Genomic DNA, 18007 nt, shown 5'->3' with positions numbered 1-18007 from the left:
GTGTCTTCACACAGCAGGGTGGAGAGAAAAAAAATCTTCCTCTTATAAGGCCACAGTCCTATTGGATTAGAGCTTCACCCTTACAACCTTATTTAACCTTAATTACCTCCTAAAGATTTTATTTCCAAATACAGTCACACTGGGGAATAGGGCTTCAACATATGAAATTAAGGGGACATGATTTAGGTCATAGCAGGATTATATCTAAATTTTGTTTTATTTTGTAGTTGAGAGGAAAGTTAAACTGGATAGACTTCTAGTTGAAGTACAAGAACTTCTAGGTGAGTGAGAAGAAATAATAAGGAATAATTTTTAAAAACTCAATACTTAACAAAAGAAGTTATTTTTAAAGTATTTTCTGTTAGCCTGTCCATGACATATTAATCCTGCTACTATATCTGTTTTAATTGGTAATGTGTACATAACTGAAAAGACAGCTTTATAAGCTAAATGTTATTCATTATTGTAATTAATTGTTACCTACTTCTTATTTTAAAGGCTACAGTATAATGCCTCAATAATAAACCCTTTATGCTTTGGTATTTCTCAATAATATTATTATTTTCCTGCTGTTGTAAAAGCAAAATGGCAAGGCAAATTACACATGTAGGTAATATGACCACTGAGAAGAAGCTCATAATTCAGGCAAAAATAAAACAATAGAGCAAATATTACATGCTGGCAGAATTATTTGCACCAGAAAATTTAATGAGCTGTTACAGAAAAACCGATTTTCTGTGTGTTGTGTTTGTTACTTGTTCCCAGCATTGAAGAACTCCATTTTACCAGAAAGAAACTATTTCTGAATCCCCCTTCTAATTCTAAGTAATTAAACAATACTTAATATTTCTATTGCTTTTTATCCTTTATTTGTGGATGATGCTACACAAACAGTTGATATCAGTAGTCGTAGTGGTAGTAGTATTGGTGTTATTTGTATTTTTATTACTATTATTGTTATTTAAAGCTTGACCTTTTATCATTGTTCTGTTTTTTAAGGGGAGGTACTCGACCATAAGGATCTGGGAAATCTTCTGAAAGACATAGGGTTAAGAAACCAACTGAAGGAGAATTCTGTGTTGAGGAAAATTTTGCCACTTGATGGTGAGCATTTAATTTACCAATGAAGTACTCATACATTCAGTGAAAGTGAATTGGTAACATTGGGTACAAATTAGGTACCATTGGGTACCATTAGGTACTAGGTATTATAATAGGCTCTGAGTCACAGAGATGAATAAAACAAAGTCCAGCTCCTAAAAGTACTCAAGGTAGAGACAGCACATGCTCCCTCCCCCCCCGAAAAAAGAAAAGAAACAAATAGTATACACAAAGGTAAGTGCTCTATGTTCATAAGTATGTACTGCTGTGGAAGTACAAAGGAAATTTTGAACAACTATTCTTGGAGACTCTTCACAGTGTGTATATCAATTCAAACAGTGCTGAAAGCTTTGACAGTAGAAGGTAACAAAATCTAAAAGTGTTGAAAAGGACAAAGAGGCACAACTGACCATGTAAAATCCCATATTGATATAGTTTAGAAAACACAGTGTATTCACATTATGTGGATAAATACTTTGTTAATTTGGCTAACTCAAATCAATAATTCAGATATAATCCATCTGTACAATGATGATGGTAAAGATAAAATGATGGATATGAAAATATGAAAGTGCTTTAAAATATTTAAAAGAAATATGTATATTATCTAGGGTGAAACAGATCACCAGCCCAGGTTGGGTGCATGAGACAAGTGCTCGGGCCTGGTGCATTGGGAAGACCCAGAGGGATCGGGTGGAGAGGGAGGTGGGAGGGGGGACCGGGATGGGGAATACATGTAAATCCATGGCTAATTCATTTCAATGTATGACATTAACCACTGCAATGATGTAAAGTAATTAGCCTCCAACTAATAAAAATAAATGAAAAAAAAAATAATAAAATAATGAAATATATAATAAATATCTTAGTTATTAGATTTTTAATTAGTGAAATGCAAATCAAAACTACAGAGAGGTACCACCTGACACGGGTCAGAATGACCATCATTAAACATCTACAAATAACAAATGCTGAGAGGATGTAAAGAAAAGGGAACCCTCCTACACTGTTGGTGGGAATGTCAGTTGGTGCAGCTACTGTGGATAACACTATGGAGGTTCCTTAAACAACTGAAAATAGAATTTTGCTATATGATCCTACAATCCTGCTCCTGGGCATATAATTCAGAAAAGATGAAGACTCTAATTCGAAAAGATAGAGGCACCACAATGTTCATAGCAGCACTATTTATTACAACAGCCAAGGCATGGAAGCAGGCTAAATGTCCATTGAGAGGTGAATGGATAAAGAAGATGTAGTGTATATATATATATACACACACATATATATACAATAGAATATTATTCAACCATAAAAAGGAATGAAATAATGCCATTTGCAGCAACATGATAGGAACTAGAGATTATCATACTGAGTAAAGTAAGTCAGACAGAGGACCAATCATATCACTTATATATAGAATATTTTAAAATTATGCATATGAACATATTTACAAAGCAGAAATAGACTCACAGACATAGAGAGCAAACTTGTGGTTACCAAAGGGAAAGGGAAAGGAAAGGATAAAATGGAAATTTGGGATTAAGAGATACACACTGGTATATATAAAATATATAAACAGCAAGGACCTACTGTATAGCACAGGGAACTATATTTAATACATTGTAATAACCTATAAAGGAAAAAATCTGGGACGAATATGTAAGTATATATGTATGCAAACTGAATCACTTTGCTGTATACCTGAAACATTGTAAAGCAATTATATGTCAATTTGAAAAATAATAAAATAAAACATTTTGCTGAAACAAGTATAGAAAAGAGTGAAATTAAGAGAATTTCCAGGAAAATGATAAAGGAAAATCTCAACATAACAGCTGTGCATCGAGACTAGAGAGAGTATAAAGTAGATGACTAAAGAGAACCTACAGAATTGTTCAGGGATCTCTGCTCAGTGCTTTGTGATGACCTGAATTGGAAGGAGGAAATCCAGAAAGAGAAGATCTATGTATATGTAAAGTTGACTCACTTTGCTGCACAACGGAATCTAACACAGCATGGTAAAGCAGATATACTCCAACAAAAATTAATTTTTAAAAAAGATGAGAGACCCAGAGGGATCGGGTGGAGAGGGAGGTGGGAGGGGGGACCGGGATGGGGAATACATGTAAATCCATGGCTAATTCATTTCAATGTATGACAAAAACCACTGCAATGATATAAAGTAATTAGCCTCCAAATAAAAATAAATGGAAAAATAAAAATAAAAAATAAAAAAGATGAGAAAAATTGTTTAATTTAGAGCAGAAGAATATTGTCTCCAAAACAAGTGATCGTCTAGGGACTGGTAGAATATCTAACATTATTTTAACATATTGAGAGGAGATTTTTCAGTTCTGTTTGAGAGTTAGCGATTAATTAACTACATAGACACATTGGAAACTAAGCAAAATAAGATATTGTTACTAAGGAACTTATCTGCAGAGTAGAAATAGAGACACAGTAGTAGGGAACAGATCTGTGGACCCTGCGGGGGCAGGGGGGGTGGGAAGGTGGGACAGACTGAAAGAGCAGCGTCGACATATTACACCACCCTGTGTAAAGTAGACAGCTAGTGGGAAGCTGCCGTGTGGCCCAGGGAGCTCAGCCCAGTGCCCTGCGATGACCTCAATGGTGGAACGAGGGGCGGGAGGGAGGCCCAAGAGGGAAAGGAGATATGTAGGCCTCTGGCTGGTTTACTTTGCTGTACAACAGACACTAACACAATATTGTAAATTAATCTTATGCCAATAAAAAAACTGAAAAAAGGCAATCATTAACTGCAAGACAAAAATTTCAATAGGAAAGGAAATATGTTTATTAATAGTTATAGCCTATTATGGAATGGGAAGTATCCATTATGTGGCTTAGTTATAATATTTACATAGTCATAATAATGAGCAGTTAATCTCAATTACCAACCCCCCCAAAAGTGTGATATAATCATAATGGAAAAACAAGAAAGGACAAAGGTATGGGAGGAAGAGAAAAAAAAAATCTCACATTTTACAGAAGAAAGACCATTGGGTAATATCAAAGGCTAGTGACTGATTCTCATGTGAAAGTCTAAAAGCAAGAAACAGCAGAAAAACAAATATCATACATTAATGCATATGTACAGTATCTAGAAAGACGGTACTGATGAACCCATTTGCAAGGCAGCAGTGGAGACTCAGACTTAGAGATCAGACTTGTGGACACAGTGGGGCTGGGAAGGAGAGGATGGGACACATGGAGGGAGTAGCGTGGAAAAACAGGCACTACCATATGTAAAAATAGACAGCCAGTGGGATTCTCCCATTTGAATCAGGGAGCTCAGACCAGTGCTCTGTGACAACCTGGAGGGGCGGGGTGGGGTGGGAGTGGGAGCATGGTTCAGGGAGGAGGAACATATGTGTACCTATGGCTGATTCGTGTTGATGTAAGGCAGAAACCAACACAGTATTGTAAAGCAATTATCCTTCAATTAAAAATAAATAAATTTTTAAAGAAAAGAAGCAAACTCAGGTCATCAGTAATGACAGAGCAAAGAAAGGCTTGTTTGAAGTTCCTTGTACTTTCAAGATTTGGGGTTTTTTTGTTTGTTTGTTTTGTTTTTTTACTTTTGAGGTTTTGTGAGGTAAGGACACAAAGTTTTTTTCATGGACTGAGTGAAAGGTGTACACTCTTATCTCTTTGAGGTATGTCTAATGTTTAGCAATTCTTTTGTCATTAAATTTAATTATATTATATTGTGGTCAGAAAATATATTATGTGTGATATTGATCCCTTGGGATTTTTCTAGGATACCTTTATTACTGAAAACACAGTCTGTTTTCTTTAGTATTCTATGTGTTCTCCCAAGAAATGTACATTCTGTTAGTAAGTGTGCTTAAACATTAATTGTTTTGTTCAAATCTTCAATATGTATTTTATTTTTGTTGGCTTGGTATGTGATTCTAAATAGGGATGTAAAAAATCTCCAATTATAATTATACTATCTCTCCTTGCAGTTGTCAGTTGCTGCTTTATATAGTAATAGTTGCAGGCCTCATTGTTAGGTGCGTGCATATTTATGGTGAAAATATATTTTGTTCTATTGATCCTTTTATAGATAAATAACATCCTTCTTTATCCTTTGATGTATTTTGCCATAATTCCTATTTAGGTAAAAGGATTGCTACCCCAGCTTTCTCTTGGTTTATATCCATGCTGTTGTTATCAACTTTTCTATGTCTTTTTACTCTGTGTCTCTTGTAGACAACATATTATTTGGTTTTGTTGTTCAGCATACTCTGACAGTTTCTATTTTGTAATTGTTGAGTTGAACTCATTTATAATTATTATAATTACTGTAATATAGGACATAGTTCTGCTATCATATTTCATAGTTTGCAGTATTTTTGTTACTTTTTTCAACCTTTATAATTTCCACTATATTCCTTGAAACTTCTTCTGGAAGTTGAAAAGTTATAGTGGTTGTCCTTATTAGGACATATTCATGGCCATTTACCCTAATGATTCCTTAAACTTGTCAATCTATATCTTCCCCCAGTTAAGACAAGGATTTTAGTACACTTTCATGACCGATTTGTCAACTTGCTTCCTATCCCAATCATACTGATATTTATCCAGGATGTAAGAGTCGGTTATTATGGATAATATCCTTTCTCTTTTTCCTCTGTACCTAGCTGCGTTTAGTCACTTAGTCATGTCCAACTCTTTACAACCCCATGGACTGTAGCCCTCCAGGCTCTTCTGTCCATGAGGATTCTCCAGGCAAGAATACTGGAGTGGGTTGCCATTTCCTCCTCCAGGGGAATCTTCCCCACCAGGGATCGAACCCAGGTCTCTGGCTTTGCAGGAAGATTCTTTACCATCTGAGCCACCAGACAAGCAATCTGAACCTAGACTTTTTGTAAATCTGCAATAGACTTAACCAAAATATCTGAAGATTTTTTTCTTGCCATACCTCTTGTATTCTGTCCTACATTTGCTTTACTTACTGAAAGCTTACTTTAAAAACTATTTTCAATATGATTCTCTGTGTGATTAGTACTACACACTGAATACCTGAGAATGTTTCTTATTGTGCCTTTACACTTAGGTAACATCTTGGGTGTGAGGTCAAAGTTCTTTTCATGTTTCAGTAATAACTGCTCCGCTGCCTCTCAGCATCCAGAATTACTGTTGAGAAATCTGATCTTTCTTCCTTTACAGATGAATTACCTTTCTCTTTAAAGAATTTTAGAATTTTACCTTTTTATTCAAAATGTTTAAAGTCATTATTATGTGTTCTCCCGGCAATCTTGATTCCAGCTTATGCTTCCTCCAGCCCAGCGTTTCTCATGATGTACTCTGCATATAAGTTAAATAAGCAGGGTGACAATATACAGCCTTGACATATTCCTTTTCCTATTTGGAATCAGTCTGTTGTTTCATGTCCAGTTCTAACTGTTGCTTCCTGACCTGCATATAGGTTTCTCAAGAGGTAGGTCAGGTGGTCTGGTATTCCCATTTTCTTCAGAATTTTCCACAGATTCTTGTAATCCACACAGCCAAAGGCTTTGGCATAGTCAATAAAGCAGAAATAGATGTTTTTCTGGAACTCTCTTGCTTTTTCAATGATCCAACATATGTTGGCAATTTGATCTCTGGTTCCTCTGCCTTTCCTAAAACCAGCTTAAACATCTGGAAGTTCATGGTTCACATATTGCTGAAGCTTGGCTTGGAGAATTTTGAGCATTACTTTACTAGCATGTGAGATGAGTGCAATTGTGCAGTAGGTTGAGCATTCTTTGGCATTGCCTTTCTTTGGGATTGGAATGAAAACTGACCTTTTCCAGTCCTGTGGCCACTGCTGAGTTTTCCAAATTTGCTGACATATTGAGAGCAGCACTTTCACCGCATCATCTTTCAGGATTTGAAAGAGCTCTACTGGAATTCCATCACCTCCACTACCTTTGTTCATAGTGATGCTTTCTAAGGCCCACTTGACATCACATTCCAGGATGTCTGGCTCTAGGTGAGAGATCACACAATCATGATTATCTGGGTCGTGAAGATCTTTTTTGTACAGTTCTTCTGTGTATTCTTGCCACCTCTTCCTAATATCTTCTGCTTCTGTTAGGTCCATACCATTTCTATCCTTTATTGAGCCCATCTTTGCATAAGATGTTCCCTTGGTCTATCTCTAATTTTCTTGAAGAGATCTCTAGTCTTTCCCATTCTGTTGTTTTCCTCTATTTCTTTGCATTGATAGCTGAGGAAGACTTTCTTATCTCTCCTTGCTATTCTTTGGAACTCTGCATTCAAATGGGAATATCTTTCCTTTTCTCCTTTGCTTTTCGCTTCCCTTCTTTTCACAGCTATTTGTAAGGCCTCCTCAGACAGCCATTTTGCTTTTTTGCATTTCTTTTTCCTGGGAATGGTCTTGATCCCTGTCTCCTGTACAATGTCATGAACCTCTGTCCATGGTTCATCAGGCACTCTGTCTATCAGATCTAGTCCCTTAAATCTATTTCTCACTTCCACTGTATAGTCATAAGGGATTTGATTTAGGTCATATCTGAATGGTCTAGTGGTTTTCTCCACTTTCTTCAGTTTCAGTCTGAATTTGGCAATAAGGAGTTCATGATCTGAGCCACAGTCAGCTGCTGGACCAACCTAGACATCATATTAAAAAGCAGAGACATTACTTTGCCAACAAAGGTCCATCTAGTCAAGGCTATGGTTTTTCCAGTAGTCATGTATGAATGTGAGAGTTGGACTACAAAGAAAGCTGAGCACTGAAGAATTGATGCTTTTGAGCTGTGGTGTTGGAGAAGACTCTTGAGAGTCCCTTGGACTGCAAGGACATCCAACCAGTCCATCCTAGAGGAGATCAGTCCTGGGTGTTCATTGGAAGGACGATGTTGAAGCTGAAACTCCAATACTTTGGCCACCTGATGCGAAGAGCTGACTCATTTGAAAAGACCCTGATGCTGGGAAAGATTGAGGGCAGGAGGAGAAGAGGATGACAGAGGACGAGATGGTTGGATGGCATCACCAACTCGATGGACATGGATTTGGGTGGACTCTGGGAGTTGGTGATGGACAGGGAGGCCTGGCGTGCTGCAGTTCATGGGGCTGCAAAGAGTTGAACATGACTGAGTGACTGAACTGAACTGAACTGATTATGTGTTCAGGTTGGGACTTTTTTTATCTCCTCTATTTTAACCTGTATGAGCCCTTCTAATGTAAGGTCTAATCTCTCTCTGATCCTGGAAATTTTAACTCATTACTTCTTTAAATAATTTCCCTTCGCTATTTTTATTTTCTCTTCTTTTGGAGTTCCCATTACCCAAAGATTAGCACTCTTACTTCTATACTCTTATCTTGTAACTTTCCATTTTCTACCTTTTTATCCTTCCTTGTTACCTTCTGAGGGTTCCTCAATCTGGTTGGACAGCCCACTAATTAATATTTCAGCTCTTTTCATTGTACTCTATCTCACCTACTATATTTCTGTATTTAAATGTTTTATACCTAATCTTTTATAACTAGTATTTCCATTGATTCATTTTATACTTTCTTATTATATTATCTAATATCTTCTTTCCTTAAGTATATTTGCCACACTTACTTTAAATTCCTGGTCCTTTTATTCCAACAATTCTGATTCAAATGGTATATGTTATCCAGTTTGTTTTCTTTTGAAGTAGTTGTACATCTCAGATGGCTACTTACTTTAGTCCCATAAGTTCTTTCTCTCTTGGAGTATCTTTACGTGTTTGGAAATGCACCTTCAGTAAGGGTCTAAGGTTAGGCTCCAGTCTGTATCAGCCTCTGTTGGGTTTAAAGAGAAGGGAATGGATGAACCCCAGGGCAGAGAGACCCAGACATTGTTGATCATTTCCCAAGCTGACACTTTTAAGCAGCACCTCTGGTCAGAGTTTCACCTTTAAACTCAGAAAGAAACAAAATTGGAAGAAAGTCTATCTAGATTGCAATTCATCAGCTCTCAAGGTTGAGAAGAGAAGAGGATGATTAAATACCTAAAGGCAGATTGTCCATCTTCACCTGTTTACATTAGATCCTCTCTCCTCAAGTCTGTAAGTCTATGTACTACCCTGATAGTACCGTCTAGATCCCTCATCTGCAGTCTAGGCTTTTCCTGCTGCTTTCTGTGGTGAAAGGGGTAGACAATGATAACTTAAGAATCATAATAAAGACAAGGACAGACATTTTTAATATTTATCCCATTGGTCCTTTAACTGGCACCTCTAGTAGGCCTTCCAGTGTTGGCTGTGGAACCACATACACACACCAGTACAGTTTTCCATTTTCCAAGAGATTTTGCTGTGGCTTTTCATAAGTTTTCACTCTTCTTTCAGTTTTTTTCCAGGGCTGATTTCTGGAGAGGGAGTCAAATATTCATGCTAGTTCCCCATCTAAAATAGAAATCAATCTTTGAATTTCTGTAAAATATGAAGCCTGTGATGATAACAGATGACATTTCATTAAGGGATTTCTTTGCAGAAGAGTTTATTCTCATTGGCTTGTCAATGAAAATATCTAAAACAATATCCATGTGATGTCACCTGAAAATATGGAGAAATGTTCAATACTACCATTCAAAGACAACCTGTCATCATCAGTTGTTTTAGCTCAGGAATCAGCTACAATTCATTCATTCATGAGTCTCACAATATCTGATGCTATCCTTGGGAACATTAATATGCTTGAGCTTAAGCAGAGGAGTAGAAAAGGAAAAATTAAATCAAAAAAGAGAGTGAGAGATGAGAAAGGTGTGGCAATGTACCACTAATAATTTTTTCATTTGTCAAAAAAAAAGTGAGTCGATTTACTATCTTAAGAGTTTTTCCCCATTTGTCGCTTAGTTGGCATATAAATAGAAAAAATGAGTAAAATTATAAGAATGTTTTTTTTTAAATTGCCAGGATTTTGAATAATTTCAGCTGATTTCATCAATTACTGTATTGTTCCTTATGTTCCAGCTGCCGGAAAGCTGTACAAACATAAGCTGCTGGATGGCATAAAGTCTCTCAAAGGTGAGCGAAAACGCAGATAAAATTGAGACTCCTCACGTTTTGCACTTCCTTTTGTGAAAAATCACATTTATTTTTTGGTGGTGACAAATTTGTCAGTCTAACATGTTCATTTATTAAGTGTTTTTGTTTCATTGTTTACTGCTTTGAACATAACTAGCTTTGAAGAAATTATGTTTGTTTCTATCATTGCATTTCAAGTTCTATTTTCTGAATATAACTATAAAGGCAGTTTCTTACCAGAATTCACCAGACTTGCCTAATTTTTTAGTTCCTTCCTTATAAATGTTGCATAAAAACTATAATCAAATCCTCTGGACAAAAATAAGGAATAAGTTCTGGTCTTGATTCTTAAATAACTTTATTGTTCCTTTGATTTTTCACTCTCTAATTAATGCATGGATATGTCTAGTACTTTTTACTTTGTCGTTATTGTTTGTTTTTCTCATTCCCATTTTATTTTTACCTAAGGAGTGGATCTTAATGTTGATAAGCTGGACTGCTTCCTGGAAAATATGGGCTTTAAGATTGAAGAAGAAGAACATAAAGACCTGCTAAACAACTTGCCCCTGTATGGTGAGTTGCTCCTGGTGAAATTTTTGATTCATATATGAGAATTGCTGAGAGTATATTTAAAGTTGTGCAGATATACTAAAGAACAAGAGATAAGGGCCCAGTCCTCAAGAATGCATCAATTTGTGCAGTGGACCTTACTGAGTGCCTAATATACATAAGCTATTAAAAATGAAGGATGATATACATAAGCTATTAGAAATATAAAAGTGACAACGTCCTCTAAAAGTTCACAGTCTAGTAAAAAGGCTTGCATGTTAACAAGTCCTCATAATGGCTATGTGGTTGTGTTATAATAATAAAAATGTTTTCACTAAGATTCTAAAGGAGGGAAAAGCTAAGTTTGCCAAGAAAAGGATCAGAGAAAACTTTATCAGGTGTGTAGAAATTCTTCATTAAAAAAAAAATCCTAGATGAGGAAAGCAGTGCATGAAAAAGCATAAAATCATGCAAAATCACATGGTTAGGGAACTAGCAAGAATTTTTCTATGGCTAGGATATGGGGTCACACAGAGTCAGACGTGACTGAAGCGACTTAGCAGTAGCAGCAGCAAGATATAAACTTCATGTCATAAAGTTGCAGAAAACAAGCTGAAAAGGAAGGCTGCCAAGTCTAGAACTTTAAATCAGGCGTTAGAGTTTTAGCCTTCTTTCTGTTGAGCTGTTTTGGTAATTTGTGCCCTTTCTAGGAATTTGCCCATTTCATCTAAATTGTCTAATTGGTTGACGTGAGGTTATTCGTAGTGTTTCTTTATAATCCTGTTAGTTTCTGTAAAGTTAGTGTTGGTCTCCTGATTTTGATCTGTCTTATATCTTTTTATTTGGATAGTCTAGCTAAGAGTTTGACAATTTTGTTGATCTTTCCAAAGAGCCAACATCAATTTTCCCTACTGATTTTCTGCTTTCCATTTTATTGATTTCACTTCTAATCTCTATTATTTCCTTCTTTCAGTTTACATTGGATTTAGTTTGCTCTTTGTTTTCTAGATCCTTAAAATGAAAATTTAGATTATTAATTTCAGATTTTACTTTTTTTCTAACGTAATTGTTTTCAACTTTAATCAAAAAATGTTGATATGGTTTCATTTTCATTCAACTAGAAATACTTTCTAAGTTCCCATTGTGATTTCTCTTTTGACCCATGGGTTATCTTAAAATGTGTTTTTAATACTTTATAAATATTATAAATATTTAATAAAATGTGTTTTCCAAATATTTGTGTATTTCTTAAATTTCCTTCTACTATTGATTTTGAATTAATTTCACTGTAGTCAGAGAACATACTTCCTGTGATCTCAGAATTGAATGACTTTTTTATGACCTAGGATAATGGTGTATCCTGGAGGATGTTTTATGGTTTATAATATTGTTTGTCTTCTTTATTCTACTGTTTTTCTATTTAGGTGTTGTAGCCATTATAAAAAATTTGATATTGAACTCTCCAAGTATTATACTTTACTTGTCTGTTTCTCCCTTCAATTTTAGCCTTCATCCTATAGGCAGTAGTCTATCTAGAATATTTCAATTTTGGAAGTTGGTGCTGATGGCAACATAGAGGGCACTATTGGAAAGCAAGACTCAAATTTAAAACATATTGTTGTGTTCCAACAAGAGATGATAAGGGCCTGGGCGAGTGAAGTGAACTTAGTGATGGATTAGTCATCATGGACTAATGGGAAACATTAGAATTAAATGTTGGGAAACATTTTAGAATTAAAATGAATAGGGCTTAAGTGACTGACTACATGTGAGTTATGAAAAAAAAAGAAAAATTTTAGAGTCTTCCCTGGAGGTCCAATGGTCAAGACTCTGCATTTCTAATGCAGGAGCCATGGGTTCTATCCCTGGCCAGGAATAAAGATCCCACATACCATGTGGCCAAAACTAATAATAAACTTTAGCTTTAAAAAAAATCCATGGCTGATTAATGTCAACGTATGACAAAACCCACTACAATATTGTAAAGTAATTAGCCTCCAACTAATAAAAAAAAAGAAAAAAAAAGATTTAAAAAAAACACATTTTTTTTAGGAAGCAGACATCTCCTTGTGACTTAATCATAAATTGTATCATACCCAATTTGAGAATTGAGGAAAGATTCAGGTTATAATATCAAAAGAATAGTTTCAGTTTTACACATTTTGAATTTGAGATATGTATAGGACTTTGATCCATAATCACTTTGAACCATAATCACAGAAAACTAGCCCATCTGATCACATGGAACACAGCCTTGTCTAACTCAGTGAAACTAAGCCATGCCGTGTGGGGCCACCCAAGACAGACGGGACATGGTGGAGAGGTCTGACAGAATGTGGTCCATTGGCGAAGGGAATGGCTAACCTCTTTAGTATTCTTGCCTTGAGAACCCCATGAACAGTATGAAAAGGCAAAATGATAGGATACTGAAAGAGGAACTCCCCAGGTCGGCAGGTGCCCAATATGCTACTGGAGATCAGTGGAGAAATAACTCCAGAAAAAATGAAGGGTAGAGCCAAAGCAAAAACAATACCCAGGTGTGGATGTGACTGGTGATAGAAGCAAAGTCCGATGCTGTAAAGAGCAATATTGCATAGGAACCTGGAATGTTAGGTCCATGAATCAAGGCAAATTGGAAGTGGTCAAACAGGAGATGGCAAGACTGAATGTCGACATTCTAGGAATCAGTGAACTAAAGTGGACATGAATGGGTGACTTTAACTCAGATGACCATTATATCTACTACTGTGGGCAGGAATCTCATAGAAGAAATGGAATAGCCATCATGGTCAACAAGAGTCCAAAATGCAGTACTTGGATGAATTTCAAAAATGACAGAATGATCTCTTTTCGTTTCCAAGGCAAACCATTCAATATCACAGTAATCCAAGTAATGCTGAAGAGGCTAAAGTTGAATGGTTCTATGAAGACCTGCAAGACCTTTTAGAACTAACACCCAAAAAAGATGTCCTTTTCATTATAGGGAACTAGAATGCAAAAGTAGGAAGTCAAGAAACACCTGGATAACAGGCAAATTTGGACTTGGAATATGGAATGAAGCAGAGCAAAGTCTAATAGAGTTTTGCCAAGAAAACACACTTGTCATACCAAACACCCTCTTCCAACAGCACAAGAGAAGACTACACATGGACATCACTAGATGGTCAACACTGATATCAGATTGATTATATTCTTTGCAGCCAAAGATGGAGAAACTCTATACAGTCAGCAAAAACAAGACCGGGAGCTGACTGTGGCTCAGATCATGATCTCATTATTGCTAAATTCAGACTGAAATTGAAGAAAGTAGGGAAAACCACTAGACCATTCAGGTATGACCTAAATCAAATCCCTTATGACTATACAGTGGAAGTGAGAAGTAGATTTAAGGGACTAGATCTGATAGACAGAGTGCCTGATGAACTATGGACAAAGGTTCATGACATTGTACAGGAGACAGGGATCAAGACCATCCCCATGGAAAAGGAATGCGAAAAGGCAAAATGGCTGTCTGAGGAGGCCTTACAAATAGCTGTGAAAAGAAGAGAACTAAAAAGCAAAGGAGAAAAGGAAAGATATTCCCATTTGAATGCAGAGTTCCAAAGAATAGCAAGGAGAGATAAGAAAGCCTTCCTCAGCTACCAATGCAAAGAAATAGAGGAAAACAACAGAATGGGAAAGACTAGAGATCTCTTCAAGAAAATTAGAGATACCAAGGGAACATTTCACACAAAAATGGGCTCAATTAAGGACAGAAATGGTATGGACCTAACAGAAGCAGAAGATATTCAGAAGAGGTGGCAAGAATACACAGAAGAACTGTACAAAAAAGATCTTCACGACCCAGATAATCACAATGGTGTGATCACTCACCTAGAGCCAGACATCCTGGAATGTGATGTCCAGTGGGCCTTAGAAAGCATCACTATGAACAAAGGTAGTGGAGGTGATGGAATTCCAATTGAGCTTATATTTCAAATCCTGAAAGATGATGCAGTGAAAGTGCTGCGCTCAATATGTCAGCAAATTTGGAAAACTCAGCAGTGGCCACAGGACTGGAAAAGGTCAGTTTTCATTCCAATCCCAAAGAATGTTCAAACTACTGCACAATTGCACTCATCTCACACACTAGTAAAGTAATGCTCAAAATTCTCCAAGCCAGGCTTCAGCAATATGTGAACTGTGAACTTCCAGATGTTTAAGCTGGTTTTAGGAAAGGCAGAGGAACCAGAGATCAAATTGCCAACATCCGCTGGATCATCGAAAATGCAAGAGAGTTCCAGAAAAACATCTATTTCTGCTTTATTGACTATGCCAAAGCCTTTGACTGTGTGGATCACATAAACTGTGGAAAATTCTGAAAGAGATGGGAATACCAGACCACCTGACCTACCTCTTGAGAAACCTATATGCAGGTCAGGAAGCAACAGTTAGAACTGGACATGAAACAACAGACTGATTCCAAATAGGAAAAGGACTATGTCAAGGCTGTATATTTAACTTACTTATATTTAACCGTATATTTAACCCTGCTTATTTAACTTACATGCAGAGTACATCATGAGAAACACTGGGCTGGAAGAAGCACAAGCTGGAATCAAGATTGCTGCATATAACCTCAGATATGCAGATGATACCACGCTTATGGCAGAAAGTGAAGAGAACTGAAAAGCCTCTTGATGAAAGTGAAAGAGGAGACTGAAAAAGTTGGCTTAAAGCTCAACATTCAGAAAACTAAGATCATGGCATCTGGTCCCATCACTTCATGGGAAATATATGGGGAAACAGTGGAAACAGTGTCAGACTTTATTTTGGGGGACTTCAAAATCACTGCAGATGGTGATTGCAGCCCTGAAATTAAAAGACGCTTACTCCTTGGAAGGAAAGTTATGACCAATCTAGATAGCATATTAAAAAGCAGAAACATTACTTTGCCAACAAAGGTCCATCTAGTCAAGGCTATGGTTTTTCCAGTGGTCATGTATGAATGTGAGAGTTGGACTGTGAAGAAAGCTGAGCACCAAAAAATTGATGCTTTTGAACTGTGGTGTTGGAGAAGACTCTTGAGAATCCCTTGGACTGCAAGGAGATCCAACCAGTCCATCCTAAAAGAGATCACTCCTGGGTCTTCATTGCAAGGACTGATGCTGAAGCTGAAACTCCAGTACTTTGGTCACCTCATGTGATGCGTTGACTCATTGGAGAAGACCCTGATGCTGGGAGGAATGGGGGCAGGTGGAGAAGGGGATGACAGAAGATGAGATGGATGAATGGCATCATTGACTCGATGGATATGAGTTTGAATAAACTCCGGTAGTTGGTGATGGACAGGGAGGCCTGGCGTGCTGCGATTCATGGGGTCACAAAAAGTCGGACATGGTTGAGTGACTGAACTAACTGAGCTGATAGGACTTTGAACTAGAAATATGTATAAAGATGTTTGGAAATGAATACTCTAATAATTTATCTTACTTGACTTTCCCTAGGAAGTTAGCTGTCCACAGATTTAGCAAAGTTAGCATTGTGTCAGAGCACTGTAAAGATTATTACAAAAGAATAAATAAATAAGAAGCAAAATAAATAAATAAGTGGAGGGAATATTTGATAAGGAAAGTTTGAAAGTAAGCAAATAGACTAAGGAGGAAAGTAGTCTTAAGAAAAAGACAGGGAAAAATTTAGCTAGGATGAATTCTGAACTACTAGAAACAAGTTCAAAATGAAGAAATAATTCCAAAATAATTTTCCTTTGTAACTATCACACCTAGCATATTTTAGAGTAACCCCTAATAGTGAGACCCACAAGTATCCACTAGGAAAAGTTTGCAAGATAACAAACCCCTTTGAGAAAAACAGTAAAAACCTGGGCTTTATCCCACTGGCTCTACTGATTATATTGCATTATGGAAAGAATTTGAAATTTGGAATAAGACACAGACTTAAGTCTCAGCTCTGTCTGTGCAAGATTGTTCAAATTAATCCCTCTGAGTCTTGGCTTTTTTTAAAAAAAGAAGAAGAATGTAATAGTCACCTTTCCTAAATGTTGTAAGTTTCTAGGATAGGGCCTAACACAGAGTAGGCATTTAATAGTAGATTTTGTTACTAGTAATTATAATGACCCATATATATTCATGTCGACACAATGCCATTTAACTATGCCTTTGCTCTGGCCAGAGAAATGGAAATTTTCCACAGGATAATTTTTTCTTAATTAATTGAAATATATAGTTTCCCAGTATTTTTGACCTGCATATAAAAGGATGTAAATATATTTTATTATCATATTTTCCAGGTATTTTAAACATTACTAGAATGCCACAACAGTGATTTTGGTCGTGGACATATCAGCCAACTCCTGGAGTACCAATTCTGGGGTCAATGAGCCCAAAGGAAATAACATTAGAAACCTGTTTCATGTTATTCATGAGTCTTCTGTAGGACTAACTGAAATAGATGAGAACAGACAGCTTCCTGTGAGACACTGATCATCCATCGGGCTGTTCCCTCTAAATACCTCATTTAAAAGGAAAATGTGAATAAAGATTTTTAAACTGCTTATTAAAGTTTAGTCAGGTTGATCAAAGCTCTTTTTTTTTTCAATACTGAGTATGGATAATGCCTGAACACAGCTAAGTGTTACCTGTGGATTGAGCAAAAAACTAAGTTGTTTTGGTTTGTTTTGTTTTGGCCACGTTGCACCGCTTGCAGGATCTTAGTTCCCCAACCAGGTGTCAAACCCATGCAGTGGAAGCATGGAGTCTTAACCACTGGGCTGCCAGGGAAGTCCCCCAAAATAGGTATTTTCAATGCTCCAAGTCAGATCTTTCCTACTTGAGCATTTGCCCCTTTTAAGATGCTTGTCAACCTTATCATCAATGAAAAACAAGAATTTTTCTAGATCTGAAAGTAGAGAGGGTGCCTTTTTAAATGTCAGTCCACCATTCCACCATGTAGAGTTTATCTTAATAGAATAAAAGTGAAGTTGGAAGTGTGAGTTAAGTATCTTCTTTATAATCAAGAGGTTTGTCTTTCCACACTTTCCATTTGGAATGAAAATAGGATAAAACTCTAAAACAAACCATAACATTTGCTGAATTTTATGTTTTTCTTCAGCATATAACTTATATCTGTCTTCCATTTCTCTCTTTTGTTGTCTTTATGCATAAGATTCTGTCTTCTCTTACAGATGAGGGGAAAGTAGATGTGAGTGTGGTAATGGATGAAGGAAACTTTTTTACAGGTAGGTTAGATTTTTATTAACTCATTGTTAAACATCTACTTATACTATACAAAAGCATACTTTTGTATCCAAGTATGGATACAAAAAA

General features: G+C 36.5%; 1 protein-coding gene across 17 annotated transcripts in view; it reads left to right on the top strand.

Annotated features, from left to right (window-relative positions):
* The window catches only part of EFCAB3 (EF-hand calcium binding domain 3), a 419723-nt gene that overhangs the window by 307937 nt on the left and 93779 nt on the right, over nucleotides 1–18007 (top strand). For all 17 annotated transcript variants that reach the window (XM_070479568.1, XM_070479567.1, XM_070479577.1 and 14 more), the window contains 5 exons: nucleotides 228–281; nucleotides 1000–1104; nucleotides 10080–10133; nucleotides 10602–10706; nucleotides 17866–17919. In XM_070479568.1, the coding sequence (XP_070335669.1) occupies nucleotides 228–281; nucleotides 1000–1104; nucleotides 10080–10133; nucleotides 10602–10706; nucleotides 17866–17919 (372 nt within the window). The remainder of the gene's footprint in view (nucleotides 1–227; nucleotides 282–999; nucleotides 1105–10079; nucleotides 10134–10601; nucleotides 10707–17865; nucleotides 17920–18007) is intronic.

The sequence above is a fragment of the Odocoileus virginianus genome, chromosome 17 (genome assembly GCF_023699985.2).
Source record: "Odocoileus virginianus isolate 20LAN1187 ecotype Illinois chromosome 17, Ovbor_1.2, whole genome shotgun sequence".
Classification (NCBI taxonomy): Eukaryota; Metazoa; Chordata; class Mammalia; order Artiodactyla; family Cervidae; genus Odocoileus; species Odocoileus virginianus.
This window is presented reverse-complemented; position numbering and strand designations above follow the sequence as displayed.